The sequence below is a fragment of the Misgurnus anguillicaudatus genome, chromosome 19 (assembly GCF_027580225.2).
Source record: "Misgurnus anguillicaudatus chromosome 19, ASM2758022v2, whole genome shotgun sequence".
Taxonomy (NCBI): domain Eukaryota; kingdom Metazoa; phylum Chordata; class Actinopteri; order Cypriniformes; family Cobitidae; genus Misgurnus; species Misgurnus anguillicaudatus.
Window position 1 is genome coordinate 28618606 of NC_073355.2, and position 18001 is coordinate 28636606.

At 38.6% G+C, this 18001-nt stretch overlaps 1 protein-coding gene across 18 annotated transcripts in view; it reads left to right on the plus strand.

Moving 5' to 3' along the window:
- The window catches only part of rbfox1 (RNA binding fox-1 homolog 1), a 330856-nt gene extending 313389 nt beyond the window's left edge, over positions 1 to 17467 (plus strand). For 12 of the 18 annotated variants that reach the window (XM_073857354.1, XM_073857350.1, XM_055194133.2 and 9 more), the window contains 3 exons: positions 3356 to 3420; positions 14638 to 14713; positions 15464 to 17467. In XM_073857354.1, the coding sequence (XP_073713455.1) occupies positions 3356 to 3420; positions 14638 to 14713; positions 15464 to 15586 (264 nt within the window). In that variant the 3' untranslated portion in view covers positions 15587 to 17467. Of the gene's footprint in view, positions 1 to 3355; positions 3421 to 11056; positions 11110 to 14637; positions 14714 to 15463 lie in introns of all 18 variants that reach the window. The other 6 variants (XM_073857349.1, XM_073857348.1, XM_073857352.1 and 3 more) reach the window with 3 other exon arrangements.
- Positions 17468 to 18001: the final 534 nt, after the last annotated feature.

Consider the following 18001-nt stretch of genomic DNA (forward strand, 5'->3'; position numbering starts at 1 on the left):
CATTTCTCAGTTGAAAAATAGTGACATTCAACTATTTTACTACAGTAAAATGGTGAGATGTAAATGCTTCACAGAAACGCTCTTTTTTAATTGGTTCATTAAAATTAATAATTCGAATGAACTGATTTACACAGATAAAACAGACTACATATGAAGAGGGAGTGTAGTGCACATTGTACCCATTGCAGTTGATTAATGCCTTAGTTAGCTTGGCTGTAAAATTGTGTTTAATGTATTATGATAAAATCGTAGCGTTATCTAATGCTACACTGCTGCTCATTGTTAAATGTACTGAAAAAAAGAAGCTATTTTGAAAACGACTGAGCTTCTGTCATGTTACTGAGAAATGCTTTAAAAAACACACACACTTTAAATCACTTAATAACAGTTTTTTTTGTGTGTGTTGACATTTCTTATTGAAAGCAGACGTTTCGGTGAGACATATCACTTTCTGCAGTAGTTACATTAAAGCAATTAACTATAATTCTTCTTTGCTAGGGTTTATAAGGGGAATAACATTATCATTCTGAGGAGCATTCGATTGTACAAAAATTAGAAGTGCATGATGAGTCATTAATGGTGCTTTTCCATTGCATAGTACCCCACTGTTTGGTTTTTGGTAAGCTTACTTTTGGGAGCTTTTCCACTGGGTTCAGTTCGTAGTACCCTATACATTTTTTGTAACACCTCGGTCTGGGTTCCAAGCACACTGTAAAACCTAAAAGTTAACTCAACTCAAACCATTTAAGTAAACCGGTTGCATTAGTTTTAAAACACATACGTTTGAGTACTGTGAGCTTAAACAAATTGAGTCATATGCAGTTATGCACTTATATTTAAGTTCACACTACTTAAATATAAGTGCATAATTGCACATGACTCAAGTTTACAGTACTTAAATTTATGTGTTTTAAAACTTAAATGGCCTAATGCAATCGGTTTACTTAAATGGTTTTAGTTAAGTTAACTGCTAGGTTTTACAGTGCAACACGAGTTGATACCAAAACGTGACGCGTAAACAGTGTTGTTTTTGGCAGCTCTTTTAGTTTTAGTCTTTTGGACGAAAATGCTTTTAGTTTTAGTCACATTTTAGTCACTTATAAAATTGTTAGTTTTAGTCAAGTTTTAGTCGACGAAAACACAAAAAGGTTTTAGTTGATGAAAACGCAAAAAGGTTTTAGTCAAGTTTAGGTCAATTTTAGTATTACTTTAGGTTAAAAAGTGTGGTGTATTTAATACTATTAAATGTGCATTAAGGTTGTCCCTGAGGTCTGCCGTTGTTTTAGTCGGTGTGCCTTCTGGGCACGTCTTAACAAAAAAGTCCGATATACCCTCATGTTGAGTTTGTGTGTTACGCTGAGACCTCGCTTATAAAGTTGAGAAACAGTGCCTTGCCTTATTTAAATACACCACAAAAAGTATTGGAAATGGGCTTGACAAGTAGATATATGTAAAACCTTAAGCGTACCATGAAATGTGTCACAAGTCGAATGTCAAGTAAAATTGAATGTATATGATCTGTTAACAGCGTTAGTTACCTTTAAAAAATATTAGCGTGATGAGCCTTCAGGTGCTGCTTAAGGTTGGTGGTATTCTTCCCACCTAGTTTGTGGCCACGTTTACCGTCGTCTCCAATATTCATTCAGTTTTTCTGTCTGATGGATTATATTGAAAGTATGTCCATAAATAATCTTGTCGTTTCCGTTTTTTGGCGTCACCGATACTGTCCTTCGTACTCTCCACAGGCGCAGGTGTGTTGTTGTTTTAAATATGGTGCTCGTGCGCAGCATGGCGGCAGCCGGGTGGTGGGCGTGAGTGGGATTGTTTGACCCAAAACAAGGATAGGAAGCGGCAGCATTGCTGATACTTTTTAGCTAAAAACAGACAGATTTCACGGAAAATATGCAGAAATGACATGCATTGTGAACGTCAGACTTATAATAATTTTCGTTCCGTCTCGTCAACGAAAACTCGAAAGCGTGAGGTTTTCGTCACCTTAGAGACATTTTTAGCTAGTCATCGTCGCGTTAGCGTCATAAAAAAGAGGTGCGTCAACGAAATCATTTTGTTATCGTCATTGTTGATGAAAACAACACTGAGCGAAAACACTGTAGATCACTGATTGGTCTGAGAGAATCAGCGTCATCGCTATAATGTTTAGGATTAGCTTTACCTTCATGCTAGCTTGCGCTGTCTCGAGTAAACCTGTTGTCATCTGTGCTTTGCTGTAAGTTCCCAAACTCCCTTTTAGCGATAAAAAACATCCACAGGTTGTGAATCAGAAACACCATAACATTTTTTCCAGACGTCCACATATATGCTTAAATGTAACTTAAATGAGGCTCAGCGGAGCGGGTCGACTATCGCCACAGGTGTTTGTACAGAAACTGTCATGTGAGACAGAGGTAGTGATAAACACGATGTGCATCTATTTGCGGTCAATTTTTATTTTGTGGCGGACTGAGAAATAAATGGATGTATGGGAATGTACAACGCACTCTCGCATGTATGATGTTCCAGCAGTAGGCAGCGCAATTATAACAACACGTCTATAATCCCTCCCACTCTGAAGTGTTACTAAACTCGATGGAAAAGCTATCAAGCCAAAGTGAGGTGAGCTGACCCGACATGACCCAAACCAAACCGTGTTGTACTATGCAATGGAAAAGTGCCATAATATTCTTATATTTACCCAGAGCAGCTAAAAGGTACAATACTCAAATTATAATGTCTTTGTATCTTTTAGCTGTTAGAAAGAAACTGAGCTGGACAGATTTTATTCATAACCAGAAATAGACATGAGGAAATATTTTAGGGAGACAGCCACCTCTTGCACCGTGGAACCTTGCTGTTCTTCCAGTATGCAAATGAGTGTATCGCTGCATATGCTTTTAACTTGATGTGTGTTTGTTTGGCCTGTTTTCTCTTTACTAAACATCTGATGTTTCTGTTCCACGTTAAAATGAGCTCTTTTCTCTAAGTAGTGTTGTATGACATGGATACATAATTAATCCTCAGATGTGCGCATGAGAGGAATAAGAAAGTAGGTTGAGTCACACAATGCACCCACATAAGGCAGCTGCTTTGTAATTAGATTATGCATTTTTAATAACTATGATTATGACATGTTTCCCCTCTTTTGGAGTATGGTATGAGATCAGCGCTCGCGCCGTGAATCGACGAATGAATGCGATGATCTCTGTCTCTCTCCAAATACGCTCCATGCGTCTTCATCTCCATGAGATTTTAAATGTGTCATACTACATACAAGATCAAACCCAAACACCCAACCCTTAACTTGTCTAAACAGTTGATACAAACAGCCCGTGTGAGCAAATGTGTGTTTTGTTTCCAGGGTGGTTACACTGCCTACCGATACGCTCAGCCTGCTACTGCTACCGCTGCTGCCTACAGTGACAGGTAAGGCACACATCACTGCCTGCACACCATTGACAACACCACCTTACCTGGCCCTCCGGCGGGGCCCTTCACACCCACCCACCCCCGCCGGGGCGCCATCGTTCTTTCTCACCCTTACTCCTCTGAGGTCAAACGCTCTCCCTTTCTCACGAGCAGAGGCAGGCACGCAAAAAAGGCCAGCCTGATTTATTAGCCTAATTCTCCCATCCAGTGTTGGATATCACGGTGCCCAGTGCAGTAATTGGCAAATTAAACCAAATGTGATGTCACTGTAAATGTAACGGCGATGCGCATCCACTCCAACTGCGAAATGAAGTGGGATAGACCTGACAGTCCTCAGAGATGAGACAAAAGCCCATTTGGCAGGACGACCGGAGGAAATCGTCTTGGCTGATTTCGCGTTCCTTTTCTTTTGTCAATAATGTGAGCGCGAGCTTATTGCAGATGGCACGCCATCAAGAATAAAGCAAATCCGAGCCTTGATGTGATTGCAAAACATCCGCATGACACTAAAGCATATCTGCTCGTGACTGTAAATGGCAATAATGATTGTAATGCTGTCATCCGACATGTAACAGCCGATATTGTGCAGTCCTAACTAGATGAAGCAACACTTGATTATCATGTCATCCTAGCAGCGCTGTCATAATCTGTCAACTGTTTCCCTGCATGCCTCCATAAGTCGTGTGCTGTGAAACACACCCGATCGGTCGTGAGTGGTGATCATCATCATTACATCATGTTTATGTGATCATCATTGGTCTCCAGAGTGTGTATTGTATGTGCGTGTAGCTCTTGGTCCATTTTAAAGCCGTGAATGGGGGGAGTCTTGTGTTTATCAATTTTCTGGTGTCTGCCGGCTACGAGCTGCATGTCGTAGAGTCTGGGTGATTGTATGTGTCCTACTCCTTACATACAGTAGGGTTTTAGTGTCAGACAGTCATACAAAACCAAGCTATTGATTCCAAAGGCCCTTGGTCATGTCGTGTGGGTTCTGTTATGAAAAATCTTTTATGGTATTGCGGTAATCAGATTTTCGGACGGTTCGATTACTTTCCTGTTAAGCAATCATGTAAAGATCTTATACTCTGGCTGGAGTTGTTTATATATTGTAGGTATTTATATATTTATAACCCTATGCCTGTAAGCAGAATAAAATCTATGTGCAATAAAAACAGAAAGACATAGATACGGTCAGGAACATTTGAAGGTAATACAGCTTTTACATTTCTGCTACAAAAGAGAAAACAGCAATAGAAATGGGAAAAGTCGATACAAAAGGCACATTTATTGGAACTCTATGTTTTAGTACAGTAAGTGATAAATTCAGTTTTTATACGTGGTAGACGTAGTAAACTGTTGAATAATTCGTAACTATGGACCACGATTTGATAGAGACTAAAAGCTGGACTCCTTTGATTCAGATGTCTGAACACCTCAGCAACCACATAGCAATCCACCCACAGTGTTTTATATTGTGATGGTGACTTTTTCACACACAAAGCATAACTTGCTCAGTACTCAGTAGATCTGTTTGCATTAAAGGGGCCATGGCACAAGACTTTTTTAAGATGTCAAATAAATCTTTGGTGTCCCCAGAGCACATATGTGAAGTTTTAGCTCAAAATACCATATAAATAATTTATTTTAGCATGTTAAAATTGTCACTTTGTAGGTGTGTGCAAAAATGTCCCGTTTTGGGTGTGTCCTTTAAAATGCAAATTAGCAGAATTGAAACACTGATCACAATGAGGGTGGTTTGTTGCAATTAAAACTCAATTGTGCGCTGCACTAAATGGCAGTGCTGTGGTTGGATAGTGCAGATTAAGGGGAGGTATTATTATAATAAGAGCTCCTTATGACATCATAAGGAGAGCCACATTTTAACAACCTAATTTTTCATGTGCTTGTAGAGAATGGTTTACCAAAACTAAGTTACTGGATTAAACTTTTTCACATTTTCTAGGTTGATAGAAGCACTGGGGACCCAATCAAACATGGAAAAAGTCAGATTTTCATGCCATGGCCCCTTTAACATTTTCTTTATTTACACTGCAAAAAAATGATTTTCAAGTAAAAATATCTAAAAATTATTAATTCTAAAATTATTAAATTAAGATGCTTTTTCTTGATGAGCAAAACGACCCAAGAAAATTATTTTAGTTTTTAGACCAAAAATATCAAATTTAAGTGATTTTGTGCATAAAACAAGGAAAAAATCTGCCAATGGGGTATGCAAATTTTTCTTGAATTTTTCTTGAATTTAGTGTTTAAGAAAACTTTTCAATATTTTTTTGCTTACCCCATTAGCAGATTTTTTTTGCTTGTTTTATGCACAAAATCACTTAAATTTTATATTTTTGGTCTAAAAACTAGACTTATTAGGGCGGTTTCTCGAACAGGGATTAGACTAGTCCTAGACTAAAATAAATGTAAGGGGTGTCCAAACTGAAAACAACCTGCACTGACATATCTTAAAATATATTAGTGCTCTTTGATTTGCCTCAAAATGTCAGGGAAGGTTTGTTAAAACTAGTTATATTTCCTTAAGCTAATCCCTGTCCAGGAAACCACCCCTTCATCTTGGGTCGTTTGGTCATCAGGAAAAAGCCTCTTAATTTAAGAATTTTTAGATATTTTTACTGAAAACAAGACAAAAAAACTAAGACATTTTTTTCTTGAAAATCATTTTTTGCAGTGTAGTTAGGTGAAAAAATGAAATGCATCCCAAATTTTTAATAGGCTGACAAAGATATGACTGTCATTCATATAGCCTCGTGTCATGTCTCTGTTTAATAAAGTTCTGTGCCTAAAAATTTCTGATTTAATTTGGATTAAAATTATTAAAAAAGGTAGACATGGTCATTGCTTTGCCAATGGGGAGATCTAATGCTAATGCTCAGTAAGTTTACTTAATTTCTGCAAAAATCTCTGTGATTGATTTTATAAATTCAGAGCCCCTCAAGAACATCTGAATTATTTTTGTTACCCTTAGACACATTTGCAAAATTAAAGTCGCTTTGGGAAATCGAAACTACAGCCGAACATACAAATTAGCACGGCTAGGCGAAATTATTTGGGCTGGTCTTTCTTAATAGAGATTATAAATGATTGTTATGATTGTTAGACCTCATACATTTTTTACGTTTTTGGATTTAAACGATTGAATTATTAATCTGTAATGTAAATGACTTATAATCTCTCCAACCTCATAAAAAGTAAATTATTCATGCAACATGAGTAACATTTTTCCAGAGTTTAATTGCTCAGTCTGTGTTAAAATAACCTCTCAGCATTGTAAGACGTTATCACCTCGCATGAAGGATATCGACTCTGATCTCCGTTAATCCTGCGAACCTTTTGACTTCTTCGGTTGATCTCTCGCCTTCAGCGGCGGTGGATATCAGTGCGTCAAAGCTAAATCTTATCAAGGCGGTGCTCTCTGACACCTGCTTTCCCAAAGCTTTCCCATTAGATGTAGCCACCACATCTGGTTTCTTGTTGTTTCTCGAAGGACGATGCTTCGTCTGAATGCTCTCTATCAGAACTTCACTTGCTGTCTGTCAGAGATCTCCAGGGTCAACCTCACATCTGGAGGTGGCGCTAAGAGGCGGATTCAGGGTCAGGGCTTCTCTCTTTCTCTCTCTCGTGCGCTCAAATCACTTCTTAAAGCTCAAGGCTCTGTCATTCTCATCTGAACAGCTGCCGTCCGGGGCCAGATGGGTCAGTGGTACACAGTAGCCTCGCTTCCTCCATCTCTCTAATTCTGTGTTTGTATCAGCACCAGCTGACCTCTGTACCCGCCAAGCTTGTTGAGGAAAGGTTGAGGTGGCCCGTATCCATGTGGTGTCAGGCGTGTTTCTGGTGCTCCCTGGACCGGATAGAAGCCCCCAGGGTTGGGGTAGCATCTGTAGAGGAAGCTAGGGGAACTCAGTAAGCTTTTTTGAAGCCCATCTATTCAGTACATAAGCCAATTTTGCTGCTAACAATGTAGATATGTTGGGCAGATGTCTGATTCTGTTTGTACCTTACACAAAATCTGTGCTACATTCAATTTGAATCAGATATGTGACCCAGTCTGTAGCTAAAGTCTTTTTTACTTTATAATGTAAAGAACATTTTGTGGAGATATAACCTTGATGTCTTTAATATTGACTGAGTAAGGCCATGTCAAAGATCAAAACTTTGATGCTCTTAATCTCATAATCAGATTATGAGAATATAGCCTGGATTTCACAGACAGATTAGGAAAAGGATAAATAAATAGTGAATACAAGTTTGATCGCAATGTAACAGAGTCTACAGTATATGATATGGTTTATGTAGTACGGTACTGCTTGAAAATGCTTGTAAATTTATTGTTTTCATAAAGTGCATGTTTAGTCTGTAATGTGTATGGACGTTTCTGAAGCAGACACACATCTGAGTTTGTATTCATTTTTAAGGCACTCTGAAATATATATATAAAGTGATGCATGTATCTAATGCATGTTTGCATTGGGCTTTACTCCCAAGATTGTGTGTGAGTGTATCTGTTTGTGTGTTTGTGCATCGGAACGGTCAATACTGCCATGCCGAATAGACCGTTGTGTTCAAAACAAGCGCCCTAACATGATTAAGAGGGCCGATTCAATCTGAATGCTTAACGGGAACGAATGATTCATTTAGTTATTAAATATAGCTCCAAGCGGCAATTAAAAGGGGCCTGGCAATATGGCGGACAACCTATGTCTCTAATTAGACTTGAGATCAGGCTGTGACACATCATTTGTCACACCTGTGTAGTGACTCATGAAGCCTGTGTAATGCAACCAATGATACGGCTCATGCAAGTCATGTTTATTTACCCACAATGCACCATTTACCCAAATCCTGTCAGCATTCCAAAAAGTCCTCTGAATTATACATAGTCCTCTCTTTATTGTTTCTTTAGGTATAAACTTTGAAACAAATTAGGGCTGTCAATTTAATATGTTAATTTAGTGTGATTAATTATTAAGAACCTAACACAATCGAAAATGAATGCAATTAATCATGCCCTTTTAACAATACTTAAAATTTACCAAAGGTGTAAATAGACCAACAGTTTTGTTAAGAATATTAAGAATGCTTTACTTCTCTTTCAAAATAATGTTTTGAATTATTAAATGAAATTAAATGGATGATTTGGTTGATTATTTATTTATATTGTAATAATTTTTACTTTTTCATATCCATATCATGTAATTTATCTACATTTTTAATCGATTGACAGCCCATAATAAAATAAGTGAAGATAAAGGGGTAATTTTGCCATTTTTAATTATGTCTTTATTAAAGGGGACATCTCATGGGGGTCTGACTTTTTTAATGTTTAAGGTGTATAATTGGGTTCCCAGTGGTTGTATTAATCTATAAAATGTGAAAAAGAACAACCCAGTAACTTAGTTTAGGTGAACCATTCTCTGCAAGCATGTGAATAGGTAATTGAAAATGTGCTCCCCTTGTGATGTCAGAGGGGGATAAAACCGCCCCTTAATCTGCTCTATTCATCCACAGCACTGCCATTTAGTGCAGAGATCAGCTCATTTGCATTTAGAAAGGACTCAAAATGCCACATTTTTGCTCACATCTACAAAGTGGCAAATTTTAACATGTTATAATAAATTGTCTATATGATGTTTTGAGCTAAAACTTCATATACGTACTCTGGGGACACAGAAGATTTGTTTGACATCTTAAAAAGGTCTTGTGAAATGTCTCCTTTAAAGGAATAGTTCACCCAAATAGGAAAATTCTGTCAAAATGGAAACATACAGATCAGCACAGTAAGCAAATATGTTTGCACGTTGATAATGTCTAATCTTATTGGTTTGCCATTATAGGCATGTTATTGAGTTTAAATTTGCCATGCTGATCTATATGTTGCCATGGATGTGCAACACATTGATAGCTAAATAAACAAACAAACAAAAAAATTCCTCACAAACGTATAATTTCACTTCAGAAGACATATATTAACTCTTTCCCTGTCATTGACGAGTTATCTCGTAAAACGCTTCCCTGCCAATGACGAGTTTTTACGGCAATCTATATTTCTACTAGTATCCACTAGGTGGCACTCTACTGAAGCATCCACTAAATCAAAAACAGTAAAACTTCAGTGTATGTTTTGATGATCGCTCTGAATCTGATCTCTGGCAAAAGTCCTTTACAAAAATGCAATAAATGCAAAATTTTGTGTTTTTAAAGAAACTTTTTCATATTTAAGAGGTAATAAAAGAGAAGAAATGAAGACACTTTGAAACATTTTATTTTTTTTAAAGCATAGGGTCTGTTCTTTCATTTGATAATATATTGTTTGTTTATATACTTAAAGAAGGCATTGAACTTTTGAAAAAACTTTTTTACAATGCTGCTGGGAAAGAGTTAAAGGTGCACTATGTAACTTTTAGGATGATCTCTTGACAGAAATGCAAAATAATATACATAACTATATTATCAGTGGTATATAAAGACCTTACATAATGAACTGTTATGTTTTTATTACCTTAGAATGAGCCGTTTTTATCTACATACACTGTGGGGCCTCTTACACAAAAGTCACTATTTTGCACCGCCATGTTTCTACAGAAGCCCTAAACGGACAAACTATTCGACAGACCATGTTTCGTCACTACGTTGTCTCGGACAACAACATGTTTGTCCTGTGGTGGCTACCGTAGCTTCCGTAGCAATTTCAACTAGATGCAAATCTTACCACTAGATGCCGCTAAAATCTACACACAGCACCTTTAACCCAGTGGAGTCATTTGGATTACTTTATTAATGGATATTTGTGTATTTCGGAGTTTCACCATGTTGGCTCCCAAATAAGAAGATAACATGAATGCATTTAAGTATAAAATGATTTGTTTGTGTTTATCTAAAGAAATGATGTCATATATGTCTGGGATGGCTTAAGGGTGAGTAAATGACATTTTCACATTGGGGGGAACTATTCCTTTAAGCTAATCATGGTACATGATTTTTTATTTTCTAGTTTTCTCGCTATTCATAAGACCAGTTTATGATGTAGGACATAAGTGCTGTGATGATTTCCAATATCATCCCTGTATAACGCTCACAGTCTCAGGTGTTTCAGCTGGCTTTTATGTGACCGTTCAAGGCCATCCCAGCAGTATTCAGTAATGCTGCGAATGCAATTCCTTGACTTTTACAGAACAATAGTGACAGAGAGAGCGGGTTTACAAAGCAGAGGACATTTAGAGCGGCTGAATCAAAGCATCTCGCGGCACAGCTGCCGTTTCTATTGAATCGGCCCCGGTCCGGGGACTAAAACCCGGCTTTACCCGTGTGCTGTGTGCTTCTTGAGTTCTGATTTAGTCTCATCTCTGATATACTGTATATGTCTTTTTTTAACCCTCTTCTTTATTCCCCTGTGCACATTTGCATTTCCCAGCATGCACCCCTCCCCCCTCCATGTCGATACTGTTCTCTCGCGTGTGGGACTGCTGGTTCTTTCGCTTGTGAACTGAAACCCATTTATACCATCCCTCCTCCCTGACACCCCTCCTCCTCCTCTTCCCTTCCCCCTCGCCTCTCGTCCGTCCAGCCAATCAGCAGGCGGCATTGTAAATTTTATCTTCTCTTGCAGAAATCATTTCGTCTTCGTTGCAGCAGATGAAATTTCTTGTAACACCTCCTCAGGTAAAAGAAATAAATATAAATGAATTACCAAATCCACCCTCACTTTCTCGATGCACCCACGAGGGAGTGAGCATCCCCCTTTTTTATGCACCCTGACAGTGAGTGCTTCTATTGCCCGGCTGTCTCCTTATTTCTGCCCCTTTGATTAGTAGATGTTACGTTGTTTCTTAATACGTTTTCTTGAATGCCCTTTGGACGAGTGGAGTAGTTCTGGAGTACTGCATGAGAATAGCTGGAAGGCATCACATTCATACAGTAGTTCTCATCCTTTGCTACTCTTTCCCATGCCACCGCTCGGAAGAGGCATGTGTTCCGTGAAGAGTGAAATGAACACGCTTGTCACCAGCTTGAAATCTGTGTGATTTTTCTGTCTCAATTTTCCTGTGTTCCATCCTTCATTTTATTTCTTCCCCCCTCGCTCCCCTTCGCTGCCTCCCTTTAAAAGCATCTCCTTTCGATTGTGCGTGCGTGCTCGTGTGTGTGTGAGGGTCTTTTGTTGTCGTTGTTTGTGTTATTGTTTCAGAGGTGCGTGGTGCTGTTGTCGTTGTTTGATCAAGGTTGCTCATGTAGTGTACGTCTTGCACATTGGCTGTAGTCGGCGGAATGACACCTATAAGCGTGATTGTTACTGGTTTTAGTGGCAGTGTACTGAAAAGAAAATGGATCTGTCCATCCGCACATTGATTTCGTGGCAGCCTTTTTTTCTTTCTCTCTTTCTTTTTCTCTTGTTTCCTACCCAGGGAAAATGAATATGCTAACAGGGCTGTAATTTAGCAGAAGCCACTTTCTCGAAGACATCAGCTGTTTGCTGTAAAACGCAATTGGAATCTGTAATTTGAAGAGTGAAAAACTCGCAAATTACGGTCAAATTGTCGTAGTTCAATAATTGCTAATAACCCCAAAGGTTGCATGTCTTGCATCTCGACAAACTTAAAGGGATAGTTCACCCAAAAATGAATCCTCTAAATCAACAAATCCTCGTGTTGATCTAAATATGTATGAATTTCTTTTTTCTGATGAACACAAAATAAGGTGTTTTGATAAATGATGGTAAGCACACAGCTTGACTTTCATAGTAGGGAAAAAAATCGATGGAATTCAATGGGTATAACGCAGTGGCGGCCGGTTTTCGAAGGCGCTCAATGCGAAGTTCGTCACAACATGTATGTAGCCCGTCATGTGTGTGGTTCGTAATTTCAAAATATGTGTTCTGCGCGTCGAGTGATCCTATGTGCATCACGTGTCGTGTCAAGGTGGGTGCTTGCTGCAGACGCGTCTAAAGGGTTTTTGATAAAAGAGATGCTCATGTTTGCCAGGTACTCTCATAATCTCGTGTGTAATCAGAGTTTACTGTTAAGGGAGTGTCTTGCGTGTATTTTGTGAACGTGAGCGTCTCTTTTATCATAAATGGTTTTGACGCGTGTGCAGCGGGCACTTATTTTGACAAAACACGTTATGCATGATTCACATGATGCAACAAACACATATTTTGAAAACGCAAGCAACACACATGACACTCCAAACACTTATTTTGAACGTCAACTGTGTGCCTACTATCATTTAATAAAATATATTTTTCATCATTTATTAAAATATTTTCATAATATTTGTTTTCCTACTATGGGAGTTAGGGCTGTCACAATGATTAAATCATTGTCTCATCGCGATTGTTTGACCTCATCGTGATGATTTCAGATCACCGCAATGATTGCACATCTCTCTAAAAACACAAGGGGGAGCTGCAGCGCCTGTATAAACGAGACAGTATCAGATTACTTTTAAATATGTGTTATGTGTATTAATATTTCCTGCCAGGTAAACCTTGCAAAATATTTAATTTGAATAATCACAACAATATGTGAAAATTATTTCATGAACAAAGAAAAAAATGTATGAGAATAAAATGTCAAAGCAATAAAATAGTCAATTAATCGTCATAATCGCCACAATTTATTAGGCAATTGTGACAGCCCTTATGGGAGTCAATGGTTACGGCAGCTGTGTGTTTGCCATCATTTATCAAAATATCTTCTTTTGTGTTCATCAAAAAAAAAACTCATACATACAAGTTTAGGAGTACATTTTTTGGGGGGGGGGGTGAACTAATCAGAAAGTAAAGGGTTTATGTATTTAAAAAAACAAGCATCATAGCCACAAAAGTACAGCATAATATTGTTCAAGAAAGCACAGAGGCAGACGCTTGTGCAGTCTCCTGGTGGGAAAAGTCAATACATTTAGAGGAATAGCACTGCTGGAGCACACATTTTCCAAAATAATGAGCATGTAGTCAATAATGCAGATATATCCCAGCCAACTGAGATTTATTAACCTGTATCTCAGAGCCCAGATCTAATTTAGCTGTATGTTCGAGTCACTCGTGTTCATTAACAAACATAGAGCTTACCAGTCTCATAAATCAGTGGTTTTTGCCTTTAACCTGTCTCAATAGGCAGCAGCGGGACTCATCGACTAGTATAGGATAATTGTTTTCATACGCATCTGCAAATGTATAGCGCATTTCAGTAATGCTTGAAAACGAATACGCACACCATTTTACAGTAACATCTAGCCAGGTGACTCATTTGATCAACTTTTTGAAAACTTGGCTAATTCACCAGGTGCCGTATCCTGAGGGTCACCTTCTCAGTTCTAGCTCCAGAATCGTGGAGGCAGCCTTGGTTTGATCACCGCAGGCATACTCATTAAAACTAACCCATGTAAACACAGATAACACAGGTCAAACAAAATACTCGGCCAAGCATTGAAATATGAAGACGGAGCAACTGTGTAGTGAATAACAATGCCTATACTAATTTGCAGTGGATTAACTTCTTAATCGCCAGGAGCGCAAGAATATGTAAATTGACTCTATGCTCTTCCCTACCCTCCGATTGGCTCTAATCTGGTCCAAAAAGAACATGCACGCATAACAAAGCTCAAAGGAGCCGATGTTTCAGGTTATTTTTCTCTTTCAGCACTCTTAAATCTTAAAATCTGCTTGAGCTCTGAGGGAGAATAAGGAGAGATTTCGAGACAAATGCCAGGAAGTATATATATTACAGCACAAGCTTTGTTGCACACATTAATATAGATAATGAACAGATGCTTTGGTACGTTTCTCATGTGAAACATTGATCTCTGGTCTGTTTATTTTTTCGTGTGATCGATATGCCTAAATGAAAGTACAAAAAATTGAAGGGTTTTTCATGCAAGTGTATTGATAAGTGACACGCATTAGATATGCATGGCCAAATGATGCAGTTTGGGAAAAAGTGCTGATTTACAATCGCATAAACTATACACCAATTACACTGCTATCTTGCACAAATGACCCTTCAACTTGGACAGTGATGTTTTTCTGCCCTGTGCAGCATGACGGCCATGTGATATTTTCTTCTTTGACGTCATTTTCATCTACATATAAGTTGTTGCTTCACTCCGTGTACTGTATATAAGTGTACGACATTTGTGTTTGCGCACGGATAGAAATACGGACAATGTTTCTGACATGTCTCCGTGTCTCCACAGTTACGGAAGAGTTTTTGCTGCCGACCCCTACAACCACGCACTTGCTCCAGCAGCCACATACAGCATTGGTGCCATGGTGAGCGACCGAATTGTTTCCCTTTCTGACTTTTCCACCCTCCTTACCGTTTCAAGCTCCCTCCATTTCTTCCTGCATCTCTGTTTTCCGTGCGTGCTCTTTGTGTTTTCCTTCTCTTCCCACCTTTTCCCCTGCATGGATTTGACATCTCCTCGCTTAAACTTAATTGAATTTGTCTCTCGTGCTAACGGCACCTGAAATGCCACATTAATCCTCCCGGTAAACGTGATAAATGTCTTAATTTCTTGGCAGTGTAGTGCATGTTAGTTATTATATTTCTAATTTTGTGAATATCACCTAGCCGAGCGCTTCCCTTAATGGAATAATTAGTCATTTTGATAATTAAATCCATCACCTAAGTGGTGCTGTGGCAACAGCTAAAAGAGGGAGAGGGAGCGTACGAACGAATGCAAGGAGAGTATGCGTCGAGCAGCATGTCTCCGGGGGGGGCCTTGACTGCTTTTGATCTCAGTCGCCCGTGCCGAAACGAACCACGCGGTACGAAACTGTCCCGTGTTTTTGATTTGCTCTGTTGTTTCACATTTCACTCACCTATTTTCTTTACAATGTTAAGTTATCGAATGCATCTCTTCTGGCATGCGGTGTTGTGGTGTGCTTGCTGCATGAAGGAGGTGATTGGTTTTCGTCCGGGGGGTACAGTATGTACATCACATAGCTTGAATGCCATTGCGGACGTCTCCTCTGAGCTGTGTCAATTAAACTTGTCCAAACCCGTGGCTTCTCTTCCAGAATGCTTTCGCTCCCTTGACTGACGGCAAGACCAGAAGCCACGCCGAAGACGTGGGTCTCGTTCTTTCTTCTTTGCAGGCTAGTATATACAGAGGCGGATACAGTCGTTTCGCGCCATACTAAAAACCTTTCAAAACCTATTGAGAATCTTCCTGTGGGGGTAAAGGAGTTATTCAGAGGCCTGGGTATTGCAATACATGCAGTAGTGCATCATTTTAGCATCTCTTAAGAGAGAGACGACAAAAACGGATATTTTTCATCTTATACCTCAGATATTTTGTGCTGTGTATTTTAATATTGTGGGTTTTTAATTTCTAAAGATTACATAGATTGTTGGCTGTAGAGGTTTCTGTGGTGATCTAGAGAGCTGCTAGATTTTAAAAAGACGAAACGACAAAAAAACAAAAAGATACAAATTGTTAGGGCTTTATCATGTAAATGAGTTATGTATGATAAATATTCGAGTCACTATGGGGGTCATCATATTTTGTAAGAGTGTAAGCGACTAGAGTCGTCCAGTGGTTTCTCCGCTTCGGTTCACATCGCCTTTTCGTCTCACTTCGGTTGCTTTTATTTCTGGGTTCTGTGCCATGTAGAGGAATAGCAGGGGGTAGGAGTAGATACAGGCGTCTCTGTGGTGGGTGAAAGACTGGGCTGGCTGTAAAGGTCCCCGAGCGCAGTGAAGACGCAGAGACCACCGAGGCATGGATTATTTAAGCTGTCTTATATCAGTCATTACTCAAAGCCAAAGGTTATGTTCCTGGGGTGTTAAATGTGTATATTCAGATTATACATAGCAGCTGGTAGAAACTCCCCAAAAGTTCACCACGACAGTATTTTACTATTTAACTCAACTATTATCTAGTCTTCAAGTCAGTCCCTTGCTAGTTTAGGCCTACCACAAGACGTTCTTTTTATATTACTGTACTTCCAGTACGTCGATTGATATATAAATGCTGACTTTTATAATACTGGAGAGATGAAACACGAAAAAATCTAAAAAATAAAAGGCGACTGTGGCGCCGATTATATTTTTGTTTTTCTTTTTCTTTTTTTCCAGAAGTAAAGAAACTCTGATTATTTGTACAAGACAAGAATGAAAAAAATAAATAAACTAACAGTGTATTAAATTTGATCTGTGCAGTGAAAATGTTCTCTTATACGAATAACACAACTGTATAATGTTTTAGACTTAGTGTGGTAGACCAACTGTTAGAGAAAGGTGTCTCATTTTTTATGGAGTCATACACAGATTTATATCAACACTTTACAAGTAATGCAATCATTATGTAGATATAATCATAGTATTTTTGTCAACTGTACAATTTTGCACACACAACCTGCAATTTTTTCATCAATTCTTCTCAATTGTGGGATGTTACTTTATTACAGTACGTCTGGGTTTTTTTTTTGTTCGGTGTTGTTGTTTTGGTTCAGCTTTTATCGAGTGTTTAGTTTAGTTTTTTTTTATGTGACATCCTTTGTAATATTATTTTCTAGAACACAGCCTTTACACTTTGAAACTGTTTGATTATCAAGAAACTGGGAAATATATGACTTGTGAAAAAGATATCTATATGTAAATAGGAATAATGATAACTATGTCATTTACAAGTGCTACACAAACAAGCTGTCGCGGTGATCCCGAAGAGTCACAGCTTGGTTGTGCGTATGCGAAGACTTCCCTTCATGTTGTTTACAAGTATACCTAATTAGAGGTTGGTCACATATCTCGTTTTTTCTTTATTTTGTATTTATAAAAGTTTCGATTGCATAAAATACAAACAAAAGAGCGGCTTAAATTTATCCGGCTGCAAATATCCTCTTGTGTACTGTGTGTGTCACATCACACGACTTGGCAAAAATATCTTACCCACTGCTGTGATTCTGCTCTTTCTGCTTTCAGTACGTGTTGTGGACAGGCTTTTTCCTTGTCATTGTATGTGCATGAACTATGATCTGCATAACAATAACCATCAATAAAGTTTCTCAAGATAAGGGGAATTTGTGTGGGGTGCTCTTTCTAATGATGCCGTGCTCGGATGATGGAGTGCATTTTTCCTCTGATGCGATTTTATTGACTTAAATTACATTTAAAAGCTCAGGGCGAGGGGGAAATGATCATCTTCCAGGAGGATAAACGAAATTGATGCTTGCGCGTCTGACTTGGTCATCTGTATAAGAAGCCTGTGCGTTTGGGATGAAGGAGCGAGATCAGATTTTGCCGGTCTGATTAGGTTATCCTCCACACTTCCAGCACACAAGGGTTATGAAACATCTCCAGTCTGAAATATTCCCAGAGACACCATTCTTCACAACCAAAGAAACGTGCCAGGAGTTGATACGTATTTAACGATATTTTTAGAGCGGGTATGGTTTAAAAGTTACCGTGAGACTTTCGCTTTATGCAATTTCACCAAAGTTTGGGTTCATTCTTTTGCACAAATGACTGTATTCTCAATCGTACTGTATGAAGAACATTACTTAAGTTTAGACGATCATGAGCAGCTCTCATCGAACTTGAACCCGTCTGGCTGT